At 34.5% G+C, this 25937-nt stretch overlaps 1 protein-coding gene and 2 pseudogenes across 5 annotated transcripts in view; all 3 read right to left on the bottom strand.

Moving 5' to 3' along the window:
- Nucleotide 1: 1 nt before the first annotated feature.
- Nucleotides 2-25937, bottom strand: part of LOC114300635 (uncharacterized) — a 67147-nt gene continuing 41211 nt past the window's right edge. For 2 of the 5 annotated variants that reach the window (XM_082914341.1, XM_082914337.1), the window contains 12 exons: nt 10797-10863; nt 9301-9406; nt 8864-9033; nt 7917-8060; nt 6974-7102; nt 5658-5833; nt 5323-5389; nt 3850-3955; nt 3419-3582; nt 2445-2588; nt 1501-1629; nt 2-348 (listed from right to left, as the gene is read on the bottom strand). In XM_082914341.1, the coding sequence (XP_082770467.1) occupies nt 166-348; nt 1501-1629; nt 2445-2588; nt 3419-3582; nt 3850-3955; nt 5323-5389; nt 5658-5833; nt 6974-7102; nt 7917-8060; nt 8864-9033; nt 9301-9406; nt 10797-10863 (1585 nt within the window). In that variant the 3' untranslated portion in view covers nt 2-165. The remainder of the gene's footprint in view (nt 349-1500; nt 1630-2444; nt 2589-3418; nt 3583-3849; nt 3956-5322; nt 5390-5657; nt 5834-6973; nt 7103-7916; nt 8061-8863; nt 9034-9300; nt 9407-10796; nt 10864-25937) is intronic. The other 3 variants (XM_082914339.1, XM_082914338.1, XM_082914340.1) reach the window with 3 other exon arrangements.
- On the bottom strand, nt 1038-1188 carry LOC145820795 (5.8S ribosomal RNA; annotated as a pseudogene).
- Nucleotides 6511-6661, bottom strand: LOC145820796 (5.8S ribosomal RNA; annotated as a pseudogene).

Genomic DNA, 25937 nt, shown 5'->3' with positions numbered 1-25937 from the left:
GTAAATCAAACAAAGAATTAATAAATTATATCATACATTCAAAGACACATCCAAATATATATACCAAATAATTACACATTGGGGAAATAAGACCAGAGCATATGTTGGCTCAAAAGTTATGAAGATTCCATACTAGAAACAAGAAGAAGATCAAAGCAATTGAAATTACTCCATGTGAGGGCTTGATATTTTTTGAACCAAAGAGACGATAACAACCACGTCATCAAGCTTGCCACCAGTAAATCCCTTCTTGATCCTACGTGCCGCATATGCATCTACAAATGGAGTCATACAAGTTGTTGAATTCCCTATCTCATGTGCTCTCCTAGCTAGGGCTTCCGCTATTTCCTACGGATAGTATGCAGAATTTTTAAAATAAAAAAATGATAGGCAAAAAAAAAAAAAAAAAAAAGCATTGAGAAAACATGGAAGGATTGTTGATGAGCATCTCCAACCCTCAACTACTTTTTTTCATCTAATTTGATTCCAATTTGAAAAAAGAAAAAGAAAAAAAGAAGCTTGATTTGATATGAACTACCCTAACTCTTTCATGAGATTTTCAACCCTTAACCTTTTTTCATCTAATTTTCAATTTTGATGAAAATTTGATGAAAGGGTTGGAATAGTTCAATATTGAATCAAGTTTTTTTATTCAAATTTGAAATTATATATTTCCTAAGCTAAAAAACTTTGGACACTGAATTTCACCAGTATCTAACCTGTATGTCTTATAGTATAATCCACTTGATTTTCAAGTTTGGCTTTTCGCGGTTGGGTTGCTGTTATCAGGGAAATCCTTGTTTAGTTACTTTTTGTCATCTTAATGATATGCTAAAACTTAGTGGGCAGACTTGCCTGACCTGGTCATTTTCAAAGCAACGTAGCAAAAGCACATTCGGGTCATGGGCGCTCGCTCATGGCGACAAAGCACACACAACAGGACACAACAGTTTGACAATCACAACTATCTATAAAGTCTATTGTTGGGGACTCATTTTTAGGATGGTATGCATAGGCATGCACAAAAGACCAACATTTGCTCCCAAAACATAAAATATAAGCTACATGGCTTCAGGAATAAATTGTGTTCAAAGACTCGATGGTTCACAAGATTCTGCAATTTGCACAGAACATCACATTTTGCCACATCCTTCATTGATGCGAGAACTAAGATATTTGTTGCAAGTCATTTTGTTTCACACCATTGCCTGCCTAGCACCCATGAATAGGACTTCAGGGAATCACTCTTAGGTTCGAGTTTGCGAGTCATTTTGTTTCACACCATTGCCTGCCTAGCACCCATGAATAGGACTTCAGGGAATCACTCTTGGGTTCGAGTTCAAGGAGAGAATAAATAGTGGGTCACTCTTTGTTTTGGCCAAATGCCTTGTGCAATGACCACACTGCAACCAGCACGCCTTGCTACAAACTTATTCTCAAATAGTTCAGTCAAGAGTCTAGAGAAGCTTAAAAATGTTTAACAAGGCATCTAGGAAGCACCTCAAGTTTAAAATTGGATTGCATTGACTTGGATACAATTGAAACTATTTCTGGGTTGTACAGATTGTCAAAAAGGCCATCTGTTGAAGTCACGATCACATCACCCTCGTCCAAATCAATTCTGTATATCTGAAATGCAAATTGTTAGACATAATAAAATTAATAATTTCTAATCATTTATTTTTTAGAAGAGAAAAAAAATAACTTTCATTTGTATGGCCTATTATGAGGAAAAATATCCTTGTCATTTTTGTGCTGGCAATTTCATTCCAAGAATTGTATCTAGTACTTCAGAGTCTCATGAGCATGTCATGATATTTTGAAAATCCAAGCTATTAGCCTTAAGGTTTTTCAAGTAAAGTTTAAATTGATTTTGATGATAACAAAGTAAGTTCAAGGCAGTAATATACCAATTTTCCTAAATCTTGAAACTTTCTATATTTCAAAATAGATTATTATGCTTAAAACTTCATATCTTGTGAGTATCATTTCATTCTATGTTGTTTAATCATTCAAGAAATCCAAGCTTGGTGCTGTGGATTGAGGGTGTTGAGGTCATGGCAGTGGATTAGTAATCATAGCATGCTAGCGGAGACAACAAATCTAAGTAAGATTGGAACAAACAGGTTGAAGATCAAAACTACAGAACTGCTCATGGGATTTGGGTCGATAGGATTTTTGTCCAGATCTTATGTACTAGTAAACTTAATTTCCTAGCTAGTGGATTGTGCAGCGCAGTAGGTTTTTTTGCCTTCACATTCTGAAGGGTTTTTCCCACTCTAAATATATGTCTCTTGTGTGTGTGATTGCTCATAACATTACAGATGATTACTCCTACTCACTGCAAGCTTAATTTTTCAATGGATTTAAATATTCATAACATGATCAATATTAAAGTGTTTAGTCAGCATTACTTGAATGTATTAGTAATTGATACAACATACCTCCACATATTCGGAGGGATCAACTCCACTTTCAATCTGAAATGGACAGTTGAACTTAAATGACCTTGGTGTAGACCTTTTATAAACAACACCATTTCTTATTACAATAAATCCTGAATCTCCAATATTGGCCACATGAAGAACCTGAGGAACATTAATACTGTCAGTTGATATCCTTACTAGCAGAGTTCTTAAAGCATCAAAATTTACATCATTATCTTCTAAAATTGTTGAGCTATAGGTGGAATAAAACCTAGTGCAGTTTCTATGATTTTAAACTGACTTTCTCAATACAGGTATCTTTCCATACTATTCCTTCAGATTAAACTGATGTGTGACGGATATGTTTCCTTGCCATTTAAATAAAAATGGTGAGTCACTCTCAGAGAGTCTGTAGACCCTGATCCTGACCTACGCAGGCTATCAGAATATCATTTCGGAGTTAGAGCCTTCGAAAGGCAAAGCGCATGGTGCCAAGCAAGTAGTTGCCGAGTACAGGGTAGTGAGGCAATCAGATGGTTGCAGAGTTGGGTATCTGCTCGGGGAGCAGGGTTAGTAAGGCAAGCACCCATAGCACTTAGGTGAGGGAAGGCTTACAAGCCAATGTGAAGTGCTTGGGGGAGCACCTACCATGGCAAGGCGGCTTATGCCTTGAGGTTGTGAGGTCCACGCAATGGGTGAGGTTGTGAGGTCCACTCATTGGGGGTCATATGAACTGTCAAAGGCATTCAAATACCTACATTGCGCAAGTTCCTTTCTATTATTTTCCCACAAGCTCGTTTATGGGCATTTTGGAGCCCATTGCATTCAAACATTGGCAACTAACTTCCTCAACTTATATCCTACCAGGGGACTGAAAAAATTTCCTGAAATTTAGTTAACATCATCTAAAAGAGCATGGAAACACTAAACTTGTTCTGATAATTACACTTCCTCAACAACGTAACCACCCAACAGAAAGAGTCTACAAATACCTGACCATCAAAGTAGGCAACCAAAATTGTTGATGATCCAGGAGACTCTGCTTCCAGAGCACTTTCACTGATAACCTCCTCAGGATGAGGAACACTATTGCATTCTGAGACAATCTTTCGACAGTTCTCCATCAGTTCTCGAGAATAAATTCCTGGATCAATCCCTGGAAAGTACAATTCAATACAAATTATATTTAAACCAAAATCAAGATACAGATTCTTCTTGAACAATAGCATATTATTGCCTATGAGGGCTACCTAACAGCTGTATTAGGAAAACTTGTCTATTGAATAGATGCATAAGTGTATCTATTAAGATATAAATCAACAACTAAATCAAGATCACAAATGTTGGTAAAACCACCAACACCGAGACAAAATAAACAGAAAAATTAAGTTGACATAGCAATGGAAGCTGTAACTTGACATACTCTGTCCACAGCAATTACCTTCTTCTGACCACGAACCAACTCCATCAGCCACACCTAACCAGTTCTGGCCAACAATAAAATAAGCATCCTCCCCACCTGTCGATGCCTGTCATTCATTATTGCTGAATTACTTACTACAGAAAAATAGTTTGAAAAAATCACATCCAAATTATTACTGATAAATTTATAAATCATAAGAGAATGCAAGAATAAAAGAGAGAAGTAAAAGAGAAAGAAAAACAAGATTTACATGGTTCAGATAGAATGGCCCACGGCCAAGGAAGTCAATAGCACTACCTTTTGGATTTAAGCGGACCAAAATGTGATTTCATACAACTCTCTGCCAAACTTCAACCCCAAGGAATTCAATAAAACTTACTTTTAGATGGACCAAACTATGATGCAATTTTGAATTTGGGAAAGCTTAGTTTTAGAGAAGGATTTTAGTTTTTTTTCGTTACAATGGTGTCACCCCATGTCTGTTTAATAAAAGTTCACTTATAAAAAACACACACACACTAAAAATTTTATTATTTAGATTTACATAAAGTCAATGATAGGTAAAAAATTAAAATAAAAAAAATTATAAAAAAATAAAAGAAATTAAGTATTTCTTTTTTATAATAATTTAATATATATAATTCATTGCTTATGCAGAAATTGTATAATTCATCAGCTCATTCCAAAAATGGAAATACGTTTATAAGTTCATAAAGATTAATAAATAGCTATTTAACGTGCTTCTAGAGTAATGACATGTATTGTTATCATTTGGCAAAGGTGTGAGGGAGAGAAAATTTCCATGGCTCCAATCACCATTACAGTTACCCAATATCCGTTTTAGTGAATTGAGTCAGCAAACCAAGTCTGTGGCACTGCACCCAAGCTAGCATTCCGTTTGTTTCCCACCAAACCATAGCCTCCTCAAGTTTGCCTAGCATGATAGGTCAAGGTGCAAAGTGGCTTATTTGTCCACAAGTGCCCTCATGGCATTTGGTCAAATTGGACTGTCTACAGTATTATTATCCTTTTGTTTGATGAGTAAAACTATTCAATATGACGCTTTGTAAATGTTAAATTGACGACAATAATAATCCAAAATTTTCACTTGGCTCCAATTTCAAAACTTTAAACTCTCCGTCAAGAATAAATTCAAATATATAAACAAAAAATTTCAGTCAATAGCTGACCCCACCCCCATCCCACCAAAAAAAAAAAAAAAACTCAATTAGTAGCAAACAAGATGTCATAATGGCTCCTTTTTTCGCCCCACCAACTAGAAAACCATGGATTCCAAAGTCACAATGACCCACAATTTGAGGAACTTGAGATACAATTTTGAATCCTAACACTCTCTTTTCTCAGTTTGAATGCTCTTTTTAAATTATCTGAACATTATTACACAAGTATGTCAATTTCTTGTCATTCAAAAATATAAAACAGCATTTGTCATATCCATCATATGGAGATTACCTTAGAAGGATGTGGTAGTAAATAAGCACCAGAGGATAAGATATATCGTGCTGTTGAGATTTCCTCCCTGGTTAGAAGTAACATACACAAAAAATGATGATCAGAAGGATAATGATGCGTCCCAAGCAATTTATCCTGAAATTTGGTTCATTGGTTTTCAAGGAATCAACTATTATATGCTTTTCGTCTTCACCCTTCTTAATATGTCCAAATAAATCCCTTAGGCTGTGTTTGATTCAAGGATTTCAAAAGGGATTTGGAAAGAGAAAGGGAAAAAGACGGTTATGAAGATTCCATACTAGAAACAATAAGAAGATAAAAGCAATTGAAATTACTCCATGTGAGGGCTTGATATTTTTTGAACCAAAGAGACAATAACAACCACGTCATCAAGCTTGCCACCAGTAAATCCCTCGATCCCAAGTGCCGCCACTGCATCTGCAAATGGAGTCATACAAGTGGTTGAATTCCCTATCACATGTGCTCTCCTGGCTAGGGCTTCCGCTATTTCCTACAGATGGTATGCAGAATTTTTAAAATAAAAAGATGATAGGCAAAAAAAAAAAAAAAAAATGCATTGAGAAAACAGGGAAGGATTGTTGATGAGCATCTCCAACCCTCAACTACTTTTTTTCATCTAATTTGATTCCAATTTGAAAAAAATAAAAAGAAAAAAAGAAGCTTGATTTGATATGAACTACCCTAACTCTTTCATGAGATTTTCAACCCTTAACCTTTTTTCATCTAATTTTCAATTTTGATGAAAATTTGATAAAAGGGTTGGAATAGTTCAATATGGAATCAAGTTTTTTTATTTAAATATTTCCTATGCTAAAAAAATTGGGACACTGAATTTCACCAGCATCTAACCTGCATGTCTTATAGTATAATCCACTTGATTTTCAAGTTTGGCTTTTCGCAGTTTGGTTGCTATTATCTGGGAAATCCTTGTTTAGTTACTTTTTGTCATCTTAATGATATGCTAAAACTTAGTGGGCAGACTCGCCTGACCTGGTCATGGTCAAAGCAACGTAGCAACAGCACATTCAGGTCACAGGCGTTCGCTCATGGCGACAGAGCACACACAACAGGACACAAGAGTTTGACAATCACAACTATCTATAAAGTCCGTTGTTGGGGACTCATTTTTAGGATGGTATGCATAGGCATGCACAAAAGACCAATATTTGCTCCCAAAACATAAAATATAAGCTAAATGGCTTCAGGAATAAATTGTGTTCAAAGACTCGATGGTTCACAAGATTCTGCAATTTGCACAGAACATCACATTTTGCGACATCCTTCATTGATGCGAGAACTAAGGTATTTGTTGCAAGTCATTTTGTTTCACACCATTGCCTGCCTAACACCCATGAATAGGACTTCAGGGAATCACTCTTAGGTTCGAGTTTGCAAGTCATTTTGTTTCACACCATTGCCTGCCTAGCACCCATGAATAGGACTTCAGGGAATCACTCTTGGGTTCAAGTTCAAGGAGAGAATAAATAGTGGGTCACTCTTTGTTTTGGCCAAATGCCTTGTGCAATGACCACACTGCAACCAGCACGCCTTGCTACAAACTTATTCTCAAATAGTTCAGTCAAGAGTATAGAGAAGCTTAAAAATGTTTAACAAGGCATCTAGGAAGCACCTCAAGTTTAAAATTGGATTGCATTGACTTGGATACAATTGAAACTATTTCCGGGTCGTACAGATTGTCAAAAAGGCCATCTGTTGAAGTCACGATCACATCACCCTCGTCCAAATCAATTTCGTACATCTGAAATACAAATGGTTAGACATAACAAAATTAATAATTTCTAATCATTTATTTATTAGAAGAGAAAAAAATAACTTCCATTTGTATGGCCTATTATGAGGAAAAATATCCTTGTCATTTTTGTGCTGGCAATTTCATTCCAAGAATTGTATCTAGTATTTCAGAGTCTCATGAACATGTCATGATATTTTGAAAATCCAAGCTATTAGCCCTAAGGTTTCTCAAGTAAAGTTTAAATTGATTTTGATGATAACAAAGTAAGTTCAAGGCAGTAATACACCAATTTTCCTAAATCTTGAAACTCGCTATATTTCAAAATAGATTATTATGCTTAAAACTTCATATCTTGAGAGTATCATTTCATTCTATGTTGTTTAATCATTCAAGAAATCCAAGCTTGGTGCTGTGGATTGAGGGTGTTGAGGTCATGGCCGTGGATTAGTAATCATAGCATGCTAGCGGAGACAACAAATCTAAGTAAGATCGAAACAAACAGGTTGAAGATCAAAACTACAAAACTGCTCATGGGATTTGGGTCGATAGGATTTTTGTCCAGATCTTATGTACTAGTAAACTTAATTTCCTAGCTAGTGGATTGTGCAGCGCAGTAGGTTTTTTTGCCTTCACATTTTGAAGGGTTTTTCCCGCTCTAAATATTCGTCTCCTGTGTGTGTGATTGCTCATAACATTATAGATGATTACTCCTACTCACTGCAAGCTTAATTTTTCAATGGATTTAAATATTCATAACATGATCAATATTAAAGTGTTTAGTCAGCATTACTTGAATGTATTAGTAATTGATACAACATACCTCCACCAATTTGGAGGGATCATCTCCGCTTTTAATCTGAAATGGACAGTTGAACTCAAAAGACCTTGGTGTAGACTTTTCATAAACAACACCATTTCTTATTACAATAAATCCCGAATCTCCAATATTGGCCACATGAAGAACCTGAGGAACATTAATACTGTCAGTTGATATCCTTACTAGCAGAGTTCTTAAAGCATCAAAATTTACATCATTATCTTCTAAAATTGTTGAGCTATAGGTGGAATAAAACCTAGTGCAGTTTCTATGATTTTAAACTGACTTTCTCAATACAGATATCTTTCCATACTATTCCTTCAGATTAAACTGATGTGTGACGGATATGTTTCCTTGCCATTTAAATAAAAATGGTGAGTCACTCTCAGAGAGTCCGTAGACCCTGATCCTGACCTACGCAGGCTATCAGAGTATCATTTTGGAGTTAGAGCCTTTGAAAGGAAAAGCGCATGGTGCCAAGCAAGTAGTTGCCGAGTACGGGTAGTGAGGCAATCAGATGGTTGCAGAGTTGGGTATCTGCTTGCGGAGCAGGGTTAGTAGGGCAAGCGCCCATAGCACTTAGATGAGGGAAGGCTCACAAGCCAATGTGAAGTGCTTGGGTGAGCACCTACCAAGGCAAGGGGGCTTATGCCTTGAGGTTGTGAGGTCCACTCATTGGGGGTCATATGAACTGTCAAAGGCATTCAAATACCTACATTGCCCAAGTTCCTTACTATTATTTTCCCACAAGCTTGTTTATGGGCATTTTGGAGCCCATTGCATTCAAACATTGGCAACTAACTTCCTCAACTTATATCCTACCAAGGGACTGAAAAGATTTCCTGAAATTTAGTTAACATCATCTAAAAGAGCATGGAAACACTAAACTTGTTCTGATAATTACACTTCCTCAACAACGTAACCACCCAACAGAAAGAGTCTACAAATACCTGACCATCAAAGTAGGCAACCAAAATTGTTGATGACCCAGGAGACTTTGCTTCCAGATTACTTTTACTGATAACCTCCTCAGGATTGGTAAGTGGAATACTATTGCATTTTGAGACAATCTTTCGACAGTTCTCCATCAGTTCTCGAGAATAAATTCCTGGATCAATCCCTGGAAAGTAAAATTCAATACAAATTATATTTAAACCAAAATCAAGATACAGATTCTTCTTGAACAATAGCATATTATTGCCTATGGGGGCTATCTAACAGCTGTATTAGGAAAACTTGTCTATTGAATAGATGCATAAGTGTATCTATTAAGATATAAATCAAAAACTAAATCAAGATCACAAATGTTGGTAAAACCACCAACACCGAGGCAAAATAAACAGAAAAATTAAGTTGACATAGCAATGGAAGCTGTAACTTGACATACTCTGTCCACAGCAATTACCTTCTTCTGACCACGAACTGACTCCATCAGCCACGCCTAACCAGTTCTGGCCAACAATAAAATAAGCATCATCCCCACCTGTCGATGCCTGTCATTCATTATTGCTGAATTACTTACTATGGAAAAATAGTTTGAAAAAATCACATCCAAATTATTACTGATAAATTTATAAATAATAAGAGAATGCAAGAATAAAAGAGAGAAGTAAAAGAGAAAGAAAAACAAGATTTACATGGTTCAGATAGAGTGGCCTACGGCCAAGGAAGTCAATAGCACTACCTTTTGGATTTAAGCGGACCAAAATGTGATTTCATACAACTCTTTTCCAAACTTCAAGCCCAAGGAAGTCAATAAAACTTACTTTTAGATGGGCCAAACTATGATGCAATTTTGAATTTGGGAAAGCTTAGTTTTAGAGAAGGATTTTAGTTTTTTTTCCTTACCATGTCTGTTTAATAAAAGTTCACTCATAAAAAACACACACACACTAAATTTTTTTTTATTTAGATTTACATAAAGTCAATGATAGGTAAAAAATTAAAATAAAAAAAAAAATTATAAAAAAATAAAAGAAATTAAGTATTTCTTATTGATAATAATTTAATATATATATATAATTCATTGCTTATGCAGAAATTGTATAATTCATCAGCTCATTCCAAAAATGAAAATATGTTTATAAGTTTATAAAGATTAATAAATAGCTATTTAAAACCCCAATTAACGTGTTTCTAGAGTAAAGACATGTATTGTTATCATTTGGCGAAGGTGTGAGGAAGAGAAAATTTCCATGGCTCTAGTTACCATCACAGTTACCCAATATCCATTTTAGTGAATTGAGTCAGCAAACCAAGTCTGTGGCACTGCACCCAAGCTAGCATGTCCTTTGTTTCCCACCAAACCATAGCCTCCTCAAGTCTGCCTAGCATGATAGGTCAAGGTGCAAAGTGGCTTATTTGTCCACAAGTGCCCTCATGGCATTTGTCAAATTGGACTGTCTACAGTATTATTATTCTTTTGTTTGATGAGTAAAACTATTCAATATGACGCTTTGTAAATGTTAAATTGACGACAATAATAACCCAAAATTTTCACTTGGCTCCAATTTCAAAACTTTAAACTCTCCGTCAACAATAAATTCAAATATATAAACAAAAAATTTCAGTCAATAACTGACCCCACCCCATCCCACCAAAAAAAAAAAAAAAAAAAAAAAAAAAAAAAACAACTCAATTAATAGTAAACAGGAAGTCATAATGGCTCCTTTTTTCTCCCCACCAACTAGAAAACCATGGATTCCAAAGTCACAATGACCCACAATTTGAAGAACTTGAGATACAATTTTGAATCCTAACACTCTTGTTTCTCAGTTTGAATGCTCTTTTTAAATTATCTTAATATTATTACACAAGTATGTCAATTTCTTGTCATTCAAAAATATAAAACAGCATTTGTCATATCCATCATATGGAGATTACCTTAGAAGGATGTGGTAGTAAATAAACACCAGAGGATAAGGTATATCCTGCTGTTGAGATTTCCTCCCTGGTTAGAAGTAGCATACACAAAAAATGATGATCAGAAGGATAATGATGCGTCCCAAGCAATTTATCCAGAAATTTGGTTCATTGGTTTTCAAGGAATCGACTATTATATGCTTTTTGTCTTCACCCTTCTTACAATATGCCCAGATAAATCCCTTAGGCTGTGTTTGGTTGAAGGATTTGGAAAGAGATTTGGAAAGAGAAAGGGAAAGAGACGGTGAAATGTGAATAAAATACACCTATATTTCACCTAATTTCACACAACTTTTCTTTTTCCCTTTTCAAATCCCCCCAAATCCTTCATCCAAACACAGTCTTAGTGTGGAGATGTCATAATACACACTTATAAATTATAATATTGGTTTCCCTAGCCATAAAGAGGGAGACACGGAAATGTGTTTTTGATTAAGGTCTGATTGTAAAATATAAGCTCTGTCAAAGTAGAAATTTATGAGATGGCAATAAGGCCAGCTATTGACCGCAGAATGTTGGGTAGCTGGATCAAAGAAAAAATTCACAAAGTAACAGAACTAACAATGAGATGGCTATGATACCAATATATAGACATAGAGAGAGAGACAGAGAGGTTGGTGTGGTAAAAAGAAACTTAATTGAAGATGAAGGCACCCAACAGAAGAGAGGAAGTAATACAAACATGACTCAAGGTTGTCAGAAGGCAAGATAGGAAAAGATCGAAGCATGGATACAGATACAAATATAGAATACAGATACAAACACGGACACAACACAGATTTGGACATGCCGACAAGACAATGTTGAAAAAATCAGGACATGACATGACATGACAAGGACAATGCAACAAATAAATATATATTTTATTTCTTCATTTTAACTATTAATATGTCGAAATAGTACAAAATCATGTGTCTCTAATCAATGGAAACGTGTCCACCAAGTGTAGCATGTTTAGTTCAAAAAAATAACACATTTGGACATTTATCCAACACATGTAAGAAGTGTCCGACGAGTTTTGATGTCCAACATGACATGTTTGTAGCATTCATAGAAGTGTCCTGCCTTTTAGCCAAAGATTTGGTGGAGCATAAGGCTACTTTATTAGAGTGGAACTTAAAAGAAGAATTCATATATTTGACCCCAAGGAATTCATGATGCTCAGATACATGGAGTAAAGAAATGCACATGTGTGCCCGCTTTGGCACTTTTAATGAAAATAATATTACTAATCAAAAGAAAAGGGACAGTTTCACATATGGTGTAACACCTTATACAGTGCATTTAGTGATTTAAGCAAATAAAACACAAAAATCCAGATTGTAAAGATAGTAATTCTATTGAAACACTTGTACCAAATGTTAGGAGAAATCGGAAATTGAACATGTCAAGGAAAGGGAGACAGGATAGGAGACAGGGAATAAGCAGAATACCTCTTTACAGCAGTTTCTGATTCCAAATCTACTGCTCTGTGTTCCGATCCGTCTAAATCTTTGCTTTGTGCTTCCAATTCAACATTAGGGACACCATCATGAACCTACAAACAACATAAACACAAAAGGTGTCTTGGGACTAAGAGAAAATCACACTTTTCTTTTTTGAGTTACAACTCAGTAAAGAGCATCAAAGTAGTGGCATCATCCATGTACACACAGGGCATACAAAAACTTTAATTATAGCAGTTTGAATCCACCAAAAGAAGAAAACAGACCACTTACAAACTCTATAAAGAATCTGTTAAAGGTGGAAAACCCTCCTCAACACTAAATCCCATTTTAATCAACAAACCAAAGATCCTATGCCTACTATTCGGTTTATTTTAGGTGAGACATTAGGCTTCTAATGAAAAAAAAAAAAAAAAAAAACTGCAGAATATCCAGCAGCAGCAGGAGGTTCTCAGATGTATAGTGCATTGCCATAGCATACATCCCAACCCAACTAAGCTTGCCGCAATTTGCGACATGCCTTGCCCAAAAAACCAAGATGAGCTAAAAACCTTCCTGGGTCGAATCTCTTTTCTCCAAAGAGTTATCCCAGTTATGACAGAGATCACCCAAGCTTTTAGTTCCCTACTGGAGAAAGAAAAAAAGTTCAAGTGGATGGATCATGGATGAACATGGTAAGGCTTTCAAAGACACGAAGGCAGCTCTTACTTCTCCCCTCACAATGACTCCCCTTCGCAAGGCAAGTCCCTCCTTTACATCACCTCCACTTCGAAATCTATCGGAGCTCTTCAACTAGCTCAAGAAATGGATGAATTCAATTATTAATGTTGAGTAAATAAACAATTATAATAATAATAAAAACAAGAAGTTGAAAGAGGAAAAATGAGCAAAAAAATTGGCTTTTAAATGTCGCAGATTTGTCATTGTTCTGTAATGACATTAAGGGTTGTAACGGTGTTGCAACATCCTGCAATGGGTGTTACGTGACGGTGGCAGCCGTTACATTTGTAAAATTTAATCACGCTGCTATAGTGGCTGTAATAGGTAGCAATGACAGCCCATACAGTTATGTAATAACGATAGGTTATAGTTACAGTCCATTTTTAAAGCAGTTGTCTAATGACTAACAATCTTCCACTTTATTTTTGTACTTCTTCTCATACATGGCATTCAAACTACCTTAGCCAGTACTAAAGTAAATTTGATATTATTGTTGCCATAATAAAAGTAAGGATAATTAAGTGAAGATGCAAAGTAACCACATTAGTATATAAGAGAAAGAACAGTAAAAGCCAACCTTCATTGTGCTTTCACTTTTGTTTGTGTCAATGAGTTCTTCCAATGTGTCATGACTAGTTTCCTCATCAGGAATTGGTTCAGCCTCTATTGGATTGGACATGGTCATGGTTTCATTCACATTTAGAGCACCATTGTTTTCTATGTTACTCTTTTCACCAAGCTGGGAAACACTAACTGGATTTGAAATCTCACGCCTTTCATTCTCCATACAACCTTTCAGAGCATGCACACTTTTTTCCTGAGCAAAATCGAATCCGGAGCTAGAACAATCAATCACTTCAATTTGTAATTCTTTAAAATCAGACAATTCAAAATCTCGATTATCTTCCAACAATATTTTATTACATTCCATCCCGCAACCAGTTACTTCTATGACCACACTAGTATTGGTCTCATTATCACCATCATCTTTGTTGAGCACACCTATGTCTATGTTCATAACTGTATCAGCTACCTCAGTCAAGATATCTGTGTCATTGGGTTCCTCCATTCCAAAATTTATTGTAACCTCGCTCATGTCTCCAACCTGAAACACAGTGCTATCATTGGAACACTCTGCACCCAAAAACCATTAAACCCCGCATCAAGAAGCAAACAAGAAACCAACTAGGCTTAGCCTAGTTGGCCACCATACCTTCCTTAGGGCTTAGTCCCAAGGAGGTTATGGGTTCAATTCTCCTTAGGGGAGTTGAATTAAGGGAGTGCAAGCACTTAGGTGCTTTGCCAAGGGTGGGGAGATTTTCTCCCATAGGTGTTAATCTAACAACTAACAACTAACATTTGCCGATTAAAAAAAAAAAAAGAAAAAAAAAAAAAAGAAGAAGAAGCAAGCAAGAAAGAAAATATTAATACGGGCAAATTTCACTTTATCCCCTTAGGGTGGTTTAGTTCAAATGCAGATTACCTATCATTTAGAAATAACCGCATAACCCAACTGAAGTATATAGTCAGGCATTCTATCCAAGTTAACACCAAATCTGAAACTTGTGCCCAGACACAGAGGTTATATACTCATTTCCAAATGTCCGTAAATTTAAAGTGAATTTCGAAAATTCCGTAGTTTAACGTTGAAGTTACTTATATACAAGGTATTTTAGTATTTTTCACTTAAATTATTAATGGGTTTTTCACAAACCACATGGATTATGCGCTAATTTCCAAACAACATGGGGTTAATTATGTGCACATGAGCCAAACCACATAAGGCTAATCTGAAATTTGCTCTATTAAAATTGAGCATAATAACCCCACCTCAAATTGAAAAACCAATAAGATTTTGTTCTTTTTAAAAAAATAAATAAATCACTAAGTAGATTAATTCGGACCAAAAAGCAAACCTGCCGCATAAATGTGATCCAAGTCCGGCGAAGTGGGTTTGGATTGTTAGTTCTTCGTCTTTGGGGATGAGTTAAGGGTGTTTTGGGGGGTGAAGGGCATGGATGAACAGGTAGAAACTGTTGAAAAATTGAGAGTTGAAGAATTTAAAGTACAAATGGGCCATTTATATGTTGAGGGAGAGTCGTAAAGAGCTTCTTTGCTTGTGCGAATTGTCTAGGAAAAAGGGTGTGAGCTAGGGTTTCGAATAAACAACTGTTGACGGGGAATATGATTGAGTGTTTGAGACTCTCAGAATGACTGAACAGGGAAGGAAGAGTGGGATCATGGCGGTTGGTGGTCGTTTAAATTTTGAGTAAATTACACTTTGGCTTTTTATTTTCTCGTTATTACATTTTAGGGCAAATTATAAATGCGCTGTGTAGTTTGTTTAAAATACAAGTTATTTAAAAATTACAAACATTTTTTATCAGAAATTTTCATTTAACAAAATTAATAAAAAAAAAATGAAATTTCTAACTGCTCGTATATACAATAATAAAATTACTTTAATTATTAATTGAAATAAATTTTTAACATCATTAAAAATTGTTAATTAACTTGATAATTTATTAATAAAATGGGTCATTTATTATAAAATTAGAAATATCAGGAGTCTGTATATAATTTTTAGAATCACAGAGGACAATTCGTATTTTAAGTAAACATTAAGGGATGTGTTTGTAATTTATCCTAAATTAAATTTTTTTTTTCTACTTTGACTTGTCATATTTAAAATTTTTCACAATTTACTATTAAAATTAGATTAAAAAAAATATTTTGTTAGCTATCACATAATATAAAAATATATTATTATATTGAGATTTTAATTTGTATCAGATTTGTAAGTTATATATAATAAATTATTTATATGTCACATAATTGTCAATGTGTTGTTTTTCTGTTAATTTTTGACATAATTAATTTTTGGAGTAAATTAAAAAAAAAAAACCTTCAAACAAAAAGGATCAAAGTGGAAGAAATTTTTTTTTTTAAGAACCAGAATGAAAAACTAGACAATATTAAGAAAGCAAAGTGTAATTTACCCTTAAAATTTTACAACATCTCCAATCTAATACTTGGACTAGAAGATGAAAACAATTTTTTTAATTCAAAAAGTGGATATAAATATTTTACTATTCATCAAATTTCCAATTACAAATTTTATTTTTTAAAAATATTTCCCTTCAAAATTAATTACGTTTTCTCTCTATTCATTTATTTTCAAAAATTTAAAAATATAATTTTAAAATAAAAAAAATTATTTTTTTGATAAAAAAAAAATGATAATTCAATAAAGAATTCTATCATTTTTTACTGAGATATGGTGGGTCCATCAATCTATCATGGAATTTGATCAGATTATTTTCCAAGTTACTGTGACGGTGCTAGAAAATCAAATTAGAAGAATACTTATTAATTACAATATCAAAAATTTTAATAACAATATTTCACGTAAGTTTTTACGATTGATTTTAAGAAACATAAAAAAAAATAATATTATTCATAACTAATGTATCATGGACAATATAAAAAAATATAGATAGAAATCTTAAAATAAATTATACAATGATAAATTATTTTTTTATACAAAATTTGATTAAAATTGAATATAATTGTAGAACCACGTTATCATTAGTATATGATATCACCAACTAATAGTAAATAAACACGTAGACAGTGAACCTCACATGTCAAATGTAACTAAAAATCTAATAAATTTCATATTTTTATAGTGAGATTACTTATACTTGCATAACAAACGGACCTCAAATTGAAAAATCCAATAAGATTTTGTTCTTTTTAAAAAAATAAATATATCAGTAAGTAGATTAATTCGGACCAAAAAGCAAACCTGCCGCATAAATGTGATCCAAGTCCGGCGAAGTGGGATTGGATTGTTAGTTCTTCGTCTTTGGGGATGAGTTAAGGGTGTTTTTTTGGGGGGGCGGCCTGAATGGCATGGAATGAAGAGGTAGAAACTGTTGAAAAATTGAGAGTTGAAGATTTTAAAGTACAAATGGGCTATTTATATGTTGAGGGAGAGTCGTAAAGAGCTTCTTTGCTTGTGCGAATTGTCTGGGAAAAGGGTGTGAGCTAGGGTTTCGAATAAACCACTGTTGACGGGGAATATGATTGAGTGCTTGAGACTCTCAGAATGACTGAATGGGGAAGGAAGAGAGGGATCATGGCGGTTGGTGGTCGTTTAAATTTTGAGTAAATTACACTTTGGCTTTTTATTTTCTCCTTATTACATTTTAGGGCAAATTATAAATGCACTCTATGTAGTAGGGCTGAGCAAGTGATCCGTGAAATCCGTAATCCGATCCAGTCCAGTCCAATCTGATAGGTTTGGATTAGTTTTTTGAATCTGCAGTTCTGTTCCGGATTGAAGAATTAAAAATCCGTAGTTTACGGATTGGTTCCGGATTAAACCCCACGGTTCCGGATTGAAACCGATCCGAACCATATACAAATAGTCTATATTTTTATTATATATCCTCCCTCATAGTATCTTCTTTTAATTCTATATAAAATCTAAACTCAAACCTAAAATTGTATAATATTTTCTTTTATTACTCTTGTTTGTTGGTTTTTAGTTTTAAGTTGTAATGGTTTTAATACTTATAGTGAAACCAATTTTCTTATGGTTGTTTAAATTTTAGAACAGTATGTCGCTATTATAGAAAAATATGTTGCTATTGTGGAACTAATATTGCGCTATGTTTATATGTTTATAAAATTAAAGTGTTATAAATATATTTTTGTTATTTAATTATATGAATCCGTGGTCCTAAACCGATCCAATCAGTATTTAAATGGATTGGTTCGGATTGGTTCTATGATTTAAACGGATTGGATTGGTTCCAATTTTTTAGGAACCGTAGATAACGGATTGGTCCTGGTTTTATCCCAATCCGGTCCAATCCGGACCATGCTCACCCCTACTATGTAGTTTGTTCAAAATACAGATTACTTCATATAATTTAAAAATTATAAATATTTCTTTATCAGAATTTTTTATTTAAAAGAATTAACTAAAAATAAAATAAAATTTCTAACTGCTCATATATACAATAATAAAATTACTTTAATTATTACTTGAAATAAATTTTTAACATCATTAAAAACTGTTAATTAACTTGATAATTTATTAATAAAATGTGTCATTTATTATAAAATTAGAAATCTCAGGAGTCTATATATAATTTTTAGAATTACAGAGGACAATTCGTATTTTAAGTAAATATTAAGGGATGTGTTTGTAATTTATCCTAAATTATTATTTTTTTTTCTACTTTGACTTGTCATATTTTAAAATTTTCACAATTTACTATTAAAATTAGATAAAAAAAAATATTTTGTTAGCTTTCACTTAATGTGAGGTAGAAACTGTTGAAAAATTGAGAGTTGAAGAATTTAAAGTACAAATGGGCTATTTATATGTTGAGGGAGAGTCGTAAAGATCTTCTTTGCTTGTGCGAATTGTCTGGGAAAAGGGTGTGAGCTAGGGTTTCGAATAAACCACTGTTGACGGGGAATATGATTGAGTGCTTGAGACTCTCAGAATGACTGAACGGGGAAGGAAGAGAGGGATCATGGCGGTTGGTGGTCGTTTAAATTTTGAGTAAATTACACTTTGGCTTTTTATTTTCTCCTTATTACATTTTAGGGCAAATTATAAATGCACTCTATGTAGTAGGGCTGAGCAAGTGATCCGTGAAATTCGTAATCCGATTTAGTCCAGTCCAATCCGATAGGTTTAGATTGATTTTTTGAATCTGCGGTTCGGTTCCGGATTGAAGAATTAAAAATCCGTAGTTTACGAATTGGTTCCGGATTAAACCCCACGGTTCCGAATTGGAACCGATCCGAACCGTATACAAATAGTCTATATTTTTATTATACATCCTCCTCCATAGTTATCTTCTCTTAATTCTATATAAAATCAAAACTCAAACCTAAAATTGTATAATATTTTCTTTTATTACTCTTGTTTGTTGGTTTTTAGTTTTAAGTTGTAATGATTTAAATATTTATAGTGAAACCAATTTTCTTATGGTTGTTTAAATTTTAAAACAGTACGTCGCTATTATAGAAAAATATGTTGCTATTGTGGAACTAATATTGCGCTATGTTTATATGTTTATAAAATTAAAGTGTTATAAATATATTTTTGTTATTTAATTATATGAATCCGTGGTCCTAAACCGATCCAATCCGTATTTAAATGGATTGGTTCGGATTGGTTCCATGATTTAAACGGATTTGATTGGTTCCAATTTTTTAGGAACCGTAGATAACGGATTGGTCCTGGTTTTATCCCAATCCGGTCCAATCCGGACCATGCTCACCCCTACTATGTAGTTTGTTCAAAATACAGATTACTTCATATAATTTAAAAATTATAAATATTTCTTTATCAGAATTTTTTATTTAACAGAATTAACTAAAAATAAAATAAAATTTCTAACTGCTCATATATACAATAATAAAATTACTTTAATTATTAATTGAAATAAATTTTTAACATCATTAAAAATTGTTAATTAACTTGATAATTTATTAATAAAATGTGTCATTTGTTATAAAATTAGAAATCTCAGGAGTCTATATATAATTTTTAGAATTACAGAGGACAATTCGTATTTTAAGTAAACATTAAGGGATGTGTTTGTAATTTATCCTAAATTATTTTTTTTTTTTCTACTTTGACTTGTCATATTTTAAAATTTTCACAATTTACTATTAAAATTAGATAAAAAAAATATTTTGTTAGCTTTCACATAATATAAAAACTAGCCTATCACCCGTGCTATGCACGGAATAATTATAAATGCTTATATTTGTTTTAGATTTTTTTTAATATATAAATTGTGTTTTTTTATATTTTTTATAAAAATGATTTAACAATCTTATCACTAACCATAGTGTATGGGAAAAGTTAAAAAGGGTACTGCAGTAACTATCCACATATTGTATCTATAATTATGCACGAGTTGTATCTATAATTATTTGTATGAGAGGATTTTGACTCAAAAGGCATGTGGAAAGGAAAAAGTTAATAAATACTGATCAGGGGACTTTGACCAAATCAATAAATGCAGGCATGTGGAAAGACATGTGAATTGAAAAAAGTTAATAAATACTGATCAGGGAATTTTGACCAAATCAATAAATGCTGAGTTTTTTTTTAAATAAAAAATTTAGAAAATTCATATTGAGATATTGAAACTCTCACAAGCCTTGGGGGTTAAAAACCTCATTTTGCTTAATATATAGTATAGATATATTATTATATTGAGATTTTAATTTATATTAGATGTATGAGTTATATATAATAAAATATTTATATGTCACATAACTGTCAATGTATCGTTTTTCTGTCAATTTTTGACATAATTAATTTTTGGAGTAAATTAAAAAAAAAAACACTTGAAACAAAAAGGATCAAAGTGGAAGAAAAAAAATGTTTAAGAACCAGAATGAAAAACTAGTCAAAAATTAAGAAAGCAAAGTGTAATTTACCCTTAAAATTACGACATCTCCAATCTAATACCTAGACTAGAAGATGAAAACAATTTTTTTAATTCAAAAAGTGGATATAAATATTTTACTATTCCTCAAAATTCCAATTACAAAATTTTATTTTTTAAAAATATTTCCCTTCAAAATTAATTATTTGTTTTCTCTCTATTCATTTATTTTCAAAAATTAAAAACTATAATTTTAAAATAAAAAAATTATTTTTTTGATAAAAAAAAATGATAATTCAATAAAGAATTCCATCATTTTTTACTGAGAAATGGTGGGTCCATCAATCTATCATGGAAGTTGATCAGATTATTTCCCAAGTTACAATATATAGTGACGGAGCTAGAAAATCAAATTAGAGGGACACTTATTAATTATAATATCAAAAATTTTAAAAAAAATATTTTATGTAAATTTTTACGATTGATTTCAAGAAACATAAAAAAAATAATATTATTTATAACTAATGTATCATGGACAATATAAAAAAATATAGATAGAAGTCTTAAACTAAATAATATAGTGATAAATTATTTTTTTATACAAAATTTGATTAAAATTGAATATAATGATAATACCACGTTATTATTAGTATATGATATCACCAACTAATAGTAAATAAAGGCATAGAAAGTGAACCCCACATGTTAAATTGTTGGTTACATATTTTGTACAAGCCAGTGACAATTCGACGCGTGGCAAAGTAAGGGTAATATGGGGAGACCAGTCAAGTCTTCGATCCTGATCATACACGTGGCAGTTAATATTGGTTGTTATAAGATCTGAGTAGCAGCGGATCAACAAAGAGATGCAAGGTGACGTGGCTTCAACGGTTACTCACATTCAAATTCAAATATAGGAGGGAAGCCTAACTGCAAGTGAAGGCGTAGTGGAACTACTTATAAGGTAGCGTGATCAGCGATCACGGAGGAGCAGTTCGACGGTTTGAAGTGCAGTTCGATGGTTATCTTTGAAGAGTATAAATAGCAGGAAGGACTTCAGAGAAGGGGGCGGAAAAAATCTAAAGAAAACCAGTCCTACTTTACATATTCCGGTTTTATTTCCTGTTCTTTACATTTCTGTACTTTAAATTTCTGCACTGCACTTCATTTGTAGGAGTAGTTTTCGAGTATATTGCTGCTGTAAATCTCTACGAGGCTGAAATCATTGTAAGTTTTTCATACTAATGAAATGCTTCAATTTATTTAACTGTTCTTATGCTTAAATTCTCCTAAATCAAGCTACCAGTAAGCCACCAGTAAAAGTCCTATTCATCGAGGCTGAAAGAACCATAACACAATCGCCTGAATAATTGGTTGGCAATTACAATTCTGTAAGGACTGATTGATCCTTGCTGGCACGCTCATAATTATAAAAATAACCTTCAAAAGCCAAAAAGCCAACATATATTTTTGACACGCCCAGTGGGACGATTTAAAATGGCTAGACGTAGGAGACAAGGAGAAAATGAACGTTTTGAAGAAGGCGTGGAAGGAGAGGTGGAGATACCTAATCCAGAGGATAATGTGATAACACATCCTATGGAGACTCCTATCTTATCGGAACCCATGGTCGAACAGACCAGTACTTCAGAGCAAATACCATTTGTTCGTAATAGTGGACGGGACCAAGGAATTGGACCATCCAATGTCCCATCTACTCAGCCAGTAAATCCGTGGGGTGGCTTAGTAGATGCCATGGGACAGCAATTAATAAACACAATGGAAAGGTGGGCAGCGTCCTTTTTGGATCGAATGAATAACCACCAACCAACAAATATAAGACACATGGAGGAAGTAAATGTCCCTCAGCAAAGATTGGCTAGAGATAAACAGCCTATGCAAGTTAATGGACATTCTAATAGTCAAACTAGTAATCAGATTCATGAAAGATTACCACCTCAGTCTTGGTACGAACCCATTTCGAGGCCTGTAGCAGGCCAGAATGCCTCAATGTTCAACAATGAAACCATGCAAATTGGTGGATCTGGCCCAGTACAAGAAAATGGCATAAGAATGGTTCCAAACCCCACATTCGAAGCCATACCTGGCACTAGGGGGTACAATAATCCCTTATTCGAATTTATACACGGGAGGTTGGAAGGTTTTTCTACAAAAGGGATACAATACCTGTTCCAGCACCTTTCGTAGGTCCCTTCGCAGGACAGACTCAAAGAGGTTACCTACACTCCCAACAGCAACCTGTACCACAGGGACAGCCAGTCCCAAATGTACCACCCTATGGACCAAGAGGACCACAAGCACAAGTTTGTCCACCAAATCCTGTGTTTGTTCCCCCAGTAATGGTTCAGCAGACACAAAATATGGTTCCTAGGGACCAAATTACTGATATAGTTAGAGAGTTGTGTGGACCAATGGCTCGGGGGGTCCAAACTCCTGTGTACAGAAAACCATACCCAGAATGGGTCGACAGGGTACATGAATATCCAAGAGATTTCAGGATACCAGATTTTGTCCTCTTTCATGGAAACGGAAACCAATCAACAGTAGAGCATATTGCTAGGTTTACTGCTCAATGTGGTGAATTTACCAATCATGACTATATGAAGTTGAGACTATTCCCAAATTCTCTAACTGGGGGAGCATTTGTATGGTACATTAACCTTCCACCTGGCTCCATCCAGACTTGACAGCAAATGGAAGAGGCATTTCATGCCCAATTCTTCCAATCAGAGCCAGAAGTTTCCATGGCAGACTTGGCAAGATTGAGTCAAAGGCCTGAAGAGAAGGCTACTCAGTTTATTTCCAGATTTAAGAGGGCTCGAAATAAATGTAGAGTAATCTTGTCAGAACCAGAATTCGTAAAATTGGCCCAAAATGGCTTAGAGTTCAGGCTTCAAAAGAAGTTTGATTCAACAGAGTTCAGGGATTTAATGGAACTGACTTACAAAGTATCTAGATATGAAGCATTACTAGAAGAGGAACAAGATCGAAATAATGCATCATATAGGACATACTACAAAGATCCTAATTATGAGATTGATGCAGCAGAGATTGTGGGAAAAGAACCTATGATCTGTGAAGCATTAATTCATAAAGATACGACAATTGACCAGCAGTTTAAAAAGAAAGATCTCCACAGGAAGTATTCTTTCGATTTAACTAAGGCAGATGATATTTTTGATAATTTGCTTGCGGCTAACTTTCTTAAGTTACCAAAAGGGGTTAAAATTCCATCTTTTGATGAACTTAAAGGAAAAGTATATTGTAAATGGCATAATTCTTGGTCTCACTCGACTAAAAACTGTGTTGTTTTTCGAGACAGGATCCAAGAACAAATTCGGAAAAGGGAGTTTGAAATTCCCAGCCAAAGCTGAAAAAGCCATGGGGATCGATAGCAATCCATTTCCAGAAATTGGAGAGGTGGCAGCCAATGTCATTATGTCAGACTTTTAGAACCTGTCTTTGAAAGAATTGGAAGAAGTCAATCTACAGATGCATGTAGCCAACCAGACAGCAATCAAAAAAGACACTAGAAAGCTACCAGCTATTGGACGAGATTTCTCACGTCAGAGGGAAGACTTTGATGAAGAAGCACTGGATGATGACTCCTTAGAGGCAGCCGTAATGCAAAGGATGTGTCCCAGGTGCAGACTGAGTTATAAGTGGTTGAAAGGCCTTCCAGTTGATGGGAAGCAATATTACAAGGATGTGCAGAGGCGTTCCAAACTAACCGATGCTTATAATAAAAGGCCGTATCCGGCTAATGTTAGGCGGCAGCCATTAGTAGTTGAGCCTGCAGTTGATAGAATGCATGCTAAAGGCAAGAGGCCCTTATATGAGACCAGGTCACCTAACTATTACAGAATGGAGAGTAGTCATTCTGAAAGAAGATTGGAGAAGAGTTCAGATTTTAGGATCAAAGCCAGAAATTGGCCCCCTGGACTAGCTTCACGAAGGACAGAAAATGATCACCATCATCGAAAGCCTGAATCAGGCTCAAAGCTTGGAGACAGGGCTAAACAATTGTCTTCACAGCCAGCCTCGAAGGCGACCTTGAAGGAAGAAAAGGGCAGTTCAACGTCTGGGTCAGTAAGTTCGTGGGTACCTGGGATCCCAGATTGGTTTGTGATGCAAAACAAACCTAGGGAAATGCCTACCCAAAGGAATGTTGGAAATCAAGGTAGGATGGTTAAGCCTCCTTTGGTGGCCCCCAACAACTGGGTATTGCTGAAACATCCAAGAACGAAGGAACCAGATATGGTCCCCGTTATTTCCAGATCACAAAGGAGGAAAATTCAGCGTAGGTACACCCAATACCAGCAAGACCTGAAGGAAAGTGGAAAGAGTTCTTCATTGATCCAGACTGGAGAAAAGAAGAATAGAAAGTCAGACCATACTCCAAAGCCAGTTCTACAAAACGAGGTGGGTTGCAGCAGGGAACAGTTAGCCAAGGTTCATTCTGAACTAAAAGTCAGAGAGAAGGATAGCCTAGGAGGATTGGAGAAAGCTCTGATGGAGAGTGGTAGCGAGACAGAAGAAGAAATTGGCATGAGCCAAAAGAAAGAAATGGTGGAAGAAGAAATGTTCGAAGCTTTCATGGCCAAGCAAACATTTTTGGTTGGAAAACCAGCTGAGGAAAATCATTCGAAGGAACCTGTTCGCAATGAAATACCAGAATGCAGCATGCAGGATGTTGCTGAGGTAATTGACCAAGGTGGCCAAGAGGGAAAACAGGTACAGCCAGCCATCCTGTAACGCCCTCAAAATAATGACAATAAACCCATCAGATAAGACATGCATTTACATTTAAACTAACCGCATTCCTTTCATTCATTAGAATTCCAAGACATAAGTATTACATGTTAACCTCATAACAAAATGCCCTACGGGCTTACAGCTTTCCAAGTTAACACTTGGTTACAACAAAGAGTTCTAACTCGTTTACACATTAAGCCCATGGCTTGAAATTTACATGTAATACATCAAAAGTAAAACGACAAAACTATGCCCGCCACTAGCCTCCCAGCTATGTCCTTGGAGGTGGCATGCTTCCTGTACCTGAAAATGATATTCCCATATAGGGTGAGCCACAGCCCAGTAGAAATACACTAAACCAACCATGGACAATGACTAAAACATTAGCAATTGATAGTTGGTCAACACTGATACAATCACATAAATTACATATTTATGTCAACGACTTACAAGTCCCAATTACTTTTCATTTTCCCTTTTTCAACAGATAAGCATGCTAGCTCTATCATCATTTCCATAGATATGTATAAAAACTATATCTCACATTCAGATAAGCATAAAAGCTATACCCACATTCTCAACAGATATGTAAATCAACAATATCCACAGATAAGCATACAAGCTGTATCCACACTCTACAACAGATATGTATATCAACAATATCCACAGATAAGCATACAAGCTGTATCCACACTTCACAAAGATAAGCATATGAGCTCTATCTTCACTTC

This window comes from Camellia sinensis, chromosome 2 (genome assembly GCF_055761805.1).
Source record: "Camellia sinensis isolate YWXY chromosome 2, ASM5576180v1, whole genome shotgun sequence".
Taxonomy (NCBI): Eukaryota; Viridiplantae; Streptophyta; class Magnoliopsida; order Ericales; family Theaceae; genus Camellia; species Camellia sinensis.
Note: the sequence above shows the minus strand (reverse complement) of the source record. Positions and strands in the feature narration are given on the sequence as shown.